The 7,917-nt window shown below is 61.2% G+C and overlaps 1 protein-coding gene across 1 annotated transcript in view; it reads right to left on the bottom strand.

Moving 5' to 3' along the window:
- Window positions 1-2,567: 2,567 nt before the first annotated feature.
- Window positions 2,568-7,917, bottom strand: part of MAPK8IP2 (mitogen-activated protein kinase 8 interacting protein 2) — an 8,993-nt gene continuing 3,643 nt past the window's right edge. The window contains exons 6-13 of the mRNA XM_007954774.1: window positions 7,430-7,911; window positions 6,721-6,796; window positions 6,412-6,584; window positions 6,225-6,334; window positions 5,497-5,604; window positions 5,300-5,370; window positions 2,837-2,935; window positions 2,568-2,640 (exon numbers count right to left, since the gene is read on the bottom strand). Of these exons, the coding sequence (XP_007952965.1) occupies window positions 2,568-2,640; window positions 2,837-2,935; window positions 5,300-5,370; window positions 5,497-5,604; window positions 6,225-6,334; window positions 6,412-6,584; window positions 6,721-6,796; window positions 7,430-7,911 (1,192 nt within the window). The remainder of the gene's footprint in view (window positions 2,641-2,836; window positions 2,936-5,299; window positions 5,371-5,496; window positions 5,605-6,224; window positions 6,335-6,411; window positions 6,585-6,720; window positions 6,797-7,429; window positions 7,912-7,917) is intronic.

The raw sequence follows: 7,917 nt of genomic DNA, 5'->3' as shown, positions 1-7,917 counted from the left end.
TGCTGGGTCTGGGGGGGTGCTGGGTCCAGGAGGATGCTGGGCCTGGGGGGGGCTGGGCCTGGGGGGGGCTGGATCCGGGAGGGGAGGGTTCTGGGTTCAGGAGGAGCTGGGTTTGCAGAAGCCACTGCTCTGGATAGTTTTCATCACACAAGTAATGTACTCGGAGCAGCCCAGCGATGCCTGCAGGTCTCTGGCCATGTAGCAGGGCTCTTGGCTAGAGGTGTGCAGCCTGTGTCTTCCCACGCTTGAGTAATCACTGCCATCGGCTCAGGGATTGCACTCATCTGGTCTTACCCATATTGCATCCTGGACATCGGCCCCACGGGTGTCTGATGTGTCCTGTGGCCTTTGTGCAGGAAAAAGACCTCTCCTGGGCAGCACAGCCCTACAGATAAGGGTGCAGCCCACCAGCCTGGCAGCAGAGCAAGCCCCCCTGGGCCCCTCCACCAGGTGGTGCTGAGGAAGGCATCCCAGGGGCTGGGCTGCTGGTGGGTAGGCCTGACCTAGGACTCCTTGTGGGCTGAGGGCATTTGTGGCAATGTGAGGTGTGGCCGGTGCTCAGACCATGCCCATGTAATGACAGTGCTGAACCCCATGGGAAGGACATCCCCCGGAAGGAACAACAGGTAGTGGTGGGGACCCCGTGGAGCATTATCACAGCAAAACACCCATAGCCAGGCTGGAGGCAGGAGTACCGCCCACCCCTTTCAGGTGTCCGGGCATCACCCCTGGTCCTGCTTCCTCTTGACCTCGGGGGTCACTGAGTGCCCCTCGTCTTGCCCCCTCTTGACCTCGGGGGTCACTGACACCCTCCAATAACCTTCTCTTTGCTGGAGTTACTCAGTCACAAACCCCCAGGTGGCAGAGAGGACGTGTCAACACTGACACATCTCATGCCTGACCCCAGCAAACATGAGCAATGGCCCTGCTGTCAGAGCTGAGCCCAGGGATGGCAGGCAGATGGGCTCAGCACACATGCCGAGGGTTCAGCCCTAGAGTCCCTAGCCTGCCCCAGGTGATGTGCCCCCACCCTGCAGGTGCCCAGCATGAGCTGGACAAGCCAGCCCTTACTGGGAACTCCTAGGAAGGAGCCCAGGGTCCTGGCTCTGCGGCCCTCCCGGCCTTCAAGATGGTCCAGGGCCAGCCTCGAGTGTGCTCTTGGGGAGTCTAAGCAGAGACAGTGGGGCTTCTGCCAAACCAGCTGCCTGCCATTGGCTTTCACTCTCTGTCCTACTTCCTCCCGCCTGGCAGCTGAGCAGAGTGGTCAGCAGCACTCATGGGTACGTCACTCAGGACACAGTGGAGTGAGCCTCTATGTCACTTCTGACATGGTGACTTTCTCATTTGAGGGAAGAGCCACAAGTCTTCTGGTGGCAGGACGAGGCTGAGTTCACTCAGTTCACAGCCCTTTGCGCGGCCAGGTGCCCTAGCGCTGGCTGGCTACGCCTTGGGGGATCCATTTTGGGGCTCCTCCGGGAGGTAGCATCTAGTCTTCTAGGGCCTAAGTGGGACATGGTCACGTGTTACTTCTGTCTCTTCAAAAGGCCCGTTTTCAGATCCGAGTAGATTGGGTTTCCAGGCGTTCATGTCCCCCCACTGATCTGAGCCTGGTGGTCAAGGGTGAGGCCAGTGCCCACCTCCTCCCTCTTGCCCCAACTCCTGCCCACATCCTGCTTTGACAAAGCGTCTTCGACTCTGAGGAGGGACACCAAGGGCACTCCCTCTGCAGCACTGGACCCAGCACTGGAGGAAGTCTTTCTCAGTGACCCCCATGACCCCAGTCATCTCAGGCCCTGTGTGGGCACCTCCGGAGGAACAGCCAGGGTCACACCAAGCAAAGTTTATTGAGGCCAGTGGGCAGGGCCCACATACAGCATGGGGTAGATACAGGCGCACTGGATCGGGGTGCTAGCAGCGCAAAGCGGGCACACCAGGCCCGGGGGCACCCTCTCTAGCAGTTCTGGGGCCTGAATAGAGAGCCATTCCTAGTCCCCAGGGCTCTTCCGGGGAACCGTCCCTGCTTCCCCTGAGCTCCAAGTGGGGCGGGTGGGGGCCTTTCTTTGTGTGATCAAGGACAGGGGGACCCCTAGAGTCTCTATAAAAATTAAAATTCCTTTATAAATTATGGGGGGTAGGGGGCCGTCTTGGGGCCTGATGTCCGCAGCCACCAAAGCCTCACCTTTCCCCACACCCTCAGTTCTGTTCCCAAGTCCACTGAGGGCAGAGGGCAGGTTTGCAGGCACAGAGAGGGGCCAGACAGACACAGGAAAAAATGGGATCAGAGATCAAGGGCAGACAGGGACAAGGTGAGACAGAGAAGCTGGGCCAGAGAAAGAGTGTGTGGGGGGGGGCAGAGCCAGGGTCCCCTCTCTAGTGGCTCCCAAAGGCTGTATCCGGGGAACAAGGATGAGGAGGGAGTCCTCAGTGCAGCCCAGAGACCCTCATGAATGTAAGGCCCCCTCATCCACACCCCTAATTCAGTCCTTGCCAAAGCCGCAGCGGCCTTGAGACACCCCCAGCCCAGCTGCGCCTGGAGCAGGTGGGGCAGGGTGGAGGTGGCACGGCACCTATTCCAGGTAGATGTCCTCTGTGGGGCAGGCGTACTCCAGGTGTTCTTGGTAGTACTCCAGGAAGGCGCGGCTGCAGGGGGAGCACTGTCAAAGGCTCCCCCACCGCGTGCTCTCGGGTCCCAATGCTGCCTCCCACCCCAGCCCCTCTCCTGACCAGCCTGCTCACCTGGGAGAACTGCCTGCACCAACCCTCACCCCCAGGCCAGCTCCCTCTGGTCTCCCACCATTTCTCCTGCCCCAAGTCCCTGTGCCCTTGGCCAGCTCACCCCACGCTCTGTGCCACGGGCCGCATGGACTCCTGGGAGACGAACACGTGGCAGGCGAAGCGACTTAGCAGAGGGTGCTTGGTGATGAAGCCGAAGTAGCTGGGGGTGGGCCGTGGGGGGAGGTCAGAGGCCCTGCCCCTCAGGCTGCCCCCCCTTAAATGGTCAGGAGAACAGAAGGCTTGGGGAGAAGGTTGGGCAAGAAGGCCAAGGGACTTCAGGGTGCCGACCGCGCAGGGCCCCTAGTAGAATTGGGGGTCTTCTCAGAATCGCTGCATGGGTGTCCGGCCAGGGCTAGAGCCCAACATGCAGTGCCCTGTGTGCGGGCTTACTGGTCAGACAGCCCTTCCTGAGCCAGTGCTGCCCCCGAGCTCAGGCTGGCCTGCAGGGCCCAGGGGGTGTGCGTCCCCACTGCGTGCCCTGGGCCTGCCCTGCAAGCTCACAGCTATCTCGGGGCCCAGCGCCACTACCCTCCCAGAGGTGCCAAGCTTCCACCCCAGCCCTGCTTGTTTGTGCGTTTCTGCAACCTGCCCGTCCAAGACACAGTTACAAATTACTGGGCAGAGGGGGGGTCAACCTGAGACCTCATGGCCAGGGGCCTGTGGATGGGGCCCACCACGCGAAGCCCAGCTAACAGTATCTCTACCAGAAAACCAGCTCCACAGTCGACGAACACAACTGAACACAACACCACCTCACCTGGCAGCTGTAAAGCCACTCAAAACCACATCTCGATAAAACGACAGGGAACACCCTTGTCGCTAATGCCTTCTGGAAAGTCAGAGCTGACACACATGGCTCACTACATGCCAAGCACCATTCTAAGCACTGTGTCCTTAGGGAGCAAACCTGCCACACCCTGTGCATAGAGACAGAACTGAAGCTCAGAAAGGGTCAGTGACTGGGCTGGGGACACACAGCCCCATGGCAGTGCTGGAGTCTGATCTCAAGGTCACACACCTTGACCTCATCCAAACATCATGCCCAGTACACACCCCCACCTGCCATCTATGTAAAAACAACACGAGTTAACCCCTCAAATGACACCATCTATGTTCCCCTCCTCACGTGAGGAGCTTGCAGGCCCTAGCCCTCACAGTACCTGCCTGCTCCACGGGCAGGGCCAATGAAGTCAAGGAAGGCCGGTCTGCAAAGCAGCTCCTTGGCCCACTGCCCCATCTCTTGTCACCGAGCCCGGTGCCTAATTAGCTTTCCCATGCGGTGGGGCAGCTGACCTATGTGAGGCCTATGCTGAGCTGGGGGCACAGAGCTCCCTTCAGTTGGAAAATAGGACTGTTACCTCCCTATGATGGCAATCCCACCACTGCCCACTGTCCTCCTGGACTGGGGCCGCCCCAGTGTCAGGGAGCCTGCCTTCCCATCCCACTGAGTAACATCTCATGTCGCTGCCTGTGCAGCACAGCTAAGCTGGTTATTTCCCACAGAAGTGCCTGAGTGACACACATGCTGCCCCTACCATCTGTCACGGCCTCTGTCTGCCCATGGGGACACAGTCTCCCACCCTCCATCAGGCCCCCTGAGCTCACGGGGGCTCCAGGTGGTCACTTCTCCACCTCCTCCCTCTGGGACACACAGAGCCAGCAGGACCCACTGGGTCCTCAGACCCTGGAGCCTGTAGCACACCTGCCCCCACACCCCATCCCTTTCCTCTTTTCTGTCATTCCTTGTCACTCTGCCTGCGCCATCTTGCTCCAGATTGAGCCCTCTGGCATCTTCCCCCTTCCACTTCTAGAAGCCACCCTGCTCCTTATATTGGCATGTGGTGCCCCCTGCTGCCCACCCCCCAGATCAGCCTCCACCTCCAGTTGGTCCACCCGAAGTCTTGTCTGGTCATTCCCAAAAGTTTCCTGCATCTGCATGCTTCTCCCCACCCACCACACCACCCTTGGATGACCCTGTGACCCAGGCAGCACCAGTCCCTACTTCAGTGGCTCTGCCCCACCTGCAAACTACAGCTGAAACTGGCTATCAGCTGGCCCTGGGATGCACCAAGCCTTGCATGGAATGCCTGGGCCCACTGCTGGCTGGTGGGGTTAGTACTAGCTCCTTGGCACAGATGGCCTAGGTCTCTGCTCTCACCTCCAGGGTCATCACCCCAGGGTCATCACCGCTGCCTCTCTGATGCCCCCAGCAGACCCCCCCAGGCCTTTGTTCAGCGGCAGCCACTCCTGACTCAGCATTTGAGACTCAGCAGGGGTCTCAGGAAGAAACAGCTCCCAGGTCTGCTCAGTGGTCAGACACCATCAGATGGCCCAGAGATGTCTTCCAACATACTGTCTGTCCAGCTCCCACCCAGGCTGACAAGGGCCTCATCGGACTGCGTTTCCCAGAGCGCAGCACTGAGCTGGGGTCCAGTGCACCCAGGGCACAGTGGGCACAGTTGGGGGTGGGTAGGGTGGGCACAGGAGGCTCCTGGGGTCAGGGGCTCGGAGGGTGGGCTCTCACCAGCTGTTGCGGGGGTGACAGCCACAGAAGGAAATGTTCTTCATCTGGAAGAAGTGACTGCAGCGCTCAAACTAGAGGAGAGATGAGCAGACACACTGGTGGCAGCCACGGGCAGCTGGGCCTCCAGGCCCCAAGCCATCCCACAGGCGGACCCCACTGCCATACCCTGTCCTGTGCCCTGGATCCCTGACCCTCACCTCAGGTCCACCTCCGGTCAGACTCAGCTTGACCCCCCGAAGGGAGATTTCAAGGTCACAGGAGGCAGGTGGGCGCAGGTGGACGGTCAGCTTCCGGGCTGTGGCGATCTGGGGAGGAAGCCCGGGGAGAGGGATCTCACGGGGCTTACATGGCCTCGATCCCTACTTAGTGGAACTGTGCCTGTCACCGTTAGGTTTGCAGATATGGCGCAGAGGCCTGTAAGATGCCATTCTGGAGCCCAGCCCCAGTCAGCCAGAGCACCCTCAGCTCAGGTGGGTGCTGGGAACATACCCCCCTCCCCACCTACTCACTGGCTGGCCCTGGGGGCTCAGCAAGCCCTGAAGGCAGGGCCAGTCGGCCCCTGGTTGTCTGGCTCCTCCTCCCACCAGCCACACTCCCAGGGCCTGCTCACTATCACCCAGAAGGAATAAATGAACGAATGGCAAGGGGCCCAGATCTGGGAGACCTTATTTTTCAGACACAAACAGGCAAACTGAAGGGCAGGAGGGGACGGCAGAGGGTGGGTCCTACTGAACTGGCCTAGAGGCCCTGGTGATGGCGCCAGCTGTAACCTCAGCAGGCCTGTCTGCTCAGCCTGAGTCAAGATAGGGGGTGCTTCCTGAACTGCCTCTGCGGTAGCCCAGAACTCTGCCTGGAGCCATCAGGGGCTGCAGCCAGCCTGCAGCCTCCCACTCCCTTACCAGTCCCCCATAGGCCCCAGACTGACCTTCTGCATGGCTGCACACAAGATACCGTTGCCCTGGTGACAGGGTACCTCCACGGAGCCCAGAAACTGCACATCGAATCGGTCCACCCAGCAGGGGCTCCGCTTGTTCCCTGCAGTCACACAGGGCCCAGGTCAGGAAGCACGGGCGGGGGTGACTGCTGCCCCTCCAGCCTGGACAGGGCCTCACCCAGCAGGTCTTTGGCAGGGCCCGGCACTGCATGGGCATAGAAAGCAGGGAAGATTCCCCGCTCCCCTGTCCGCATGTTGAAGCCACGGAACCAGAAGTCATCCTCCTCGGCCTCGACCAGCACCGGGTCGTCCACGTCCAGCTCCAGTTCATCCGGGTGACGAGGAATGAACCTAAGGTTGGGGTTGGAGGTGGAGATCACCCAGGAGAGGGCAGGGCTGGAGGGGTGCCCCCCCACCTGTGTCTTGTGATGTCTGCAGGAAGGAGGAAAGGATCTGGCTGCCATGGCGGGAGTCAGAGGCGCTATACCTGAAGACAGCCCGGTGGGTCTGCTCCCGTTCTTCACCATTCACCAAGCAGGAGAACAAGCCAAAGGACTCGGTGCCTGGAACAGAGACAAGAGAGACAGAGTCGGGGGAGATGGGGTTGGGGGAGATGGGGAGACAGAAATGGGGGAGACGGAGACGGGGAAGACGGAGATGGGGGAGATAGAGACAGGGGAGACAGACGGGGGAGACAGATGGGGAGACGGAGATGGAGAGAGATGGGAAGGCAGAGTCGGGGGAGACGGAGATGGGGGAGACGGAGACGGGGGAGATGGAGATGTGGGAGATGGAGGAGATGGAGATGTGGGAGATGGAGATTGGGGAGACGGAGACGGGGGAGACAGAGACGGGGAGAGACACGGGGGGAGATAGAAAGAAGGGAGACAGAGACAAGGGAGATAGAGACAGGAAGACAGAGATGAGGAGGCAGAGATGGCAGAAAGACACAACAGAGACAGAGACTGGGAGGCAGGTGGGGAAGAGAGGACCTGAAAGGCCCCACCTGTCCGTCCCACAAGGTCTGGGGTGAGAACCCTGGGATGGGGACAGAAAAGCCTTGCACACCCAGCTCCCCAGCTGAGGTCTGCACCGACTCTGACCAGGGGTGACCCACAGGCTGCCCAGGGTGCTTTGGGGGCCCAGCAGAGCCCTGGAAGGCTGCACCAGTGGACCCCAAATACACACACACTTACTGGAAGATCGAGAGGTGCTGTTGACAAACACATTAAGGAACTTCTTGGAGAAGGTGAGGTCGGGGCTGTCCGGAGAGGCGTCCTCCGGGTCCCGCGCTCCGCCGCTGCCCAGCAGCCCGGCCCCGGCCTCTTCCTCCTCACTGGCCTCGCCTCCACTGTCCTCGCTGTCGGCACCCAGGCCGGCGCAGCGCCGCAGGCTCACCAGCTCCAGCTGCGTGTGCTCGTCCACCACCAGCGTGTACTTGACCGCGTCGTACACCAGCGAGGCGTCCCGTGGCGCCGCGGGGCCCGCGCCCCTGCCCCCGGGGGACTCTGCGCCCTCCTCGGCCTCATCTTCCTCGTCCTCGTCCTCCTCCTCCGAGCAGGCCGCCGAGCACGCGCGGCCCGGGCGCCCTGCGCGGCCCACCGCGGCCCACAGCGGCGTGATGGTGTCGCGCGTGGGGTTGCTCAGGAAGAGGCAGGGCGCGGGTTGCGCAGGGCCCGGCCGG

Source organism: Orycteropus afer, unplaced genomic scaffold (genome assembly GCF_000298275.1).
Source record: "Orycteropus afer afer isolate SDZICR_OR568_19922 unplaced genomic scaffold, OryAfe1.0 scaffold00471, whole genome shotgun sequence".
NCBI classification, from domain to species: Eukaryota; Metazoa; Chordata; class Mammalia; order Tubulidentata; family Orycteropodidae; genus Orycteropus; species Orycteropus afer.
Note: the sequence above shows the minus strand (reverse complement) of the source record. Positions and strands in the feature narration are given on the sequence as shown.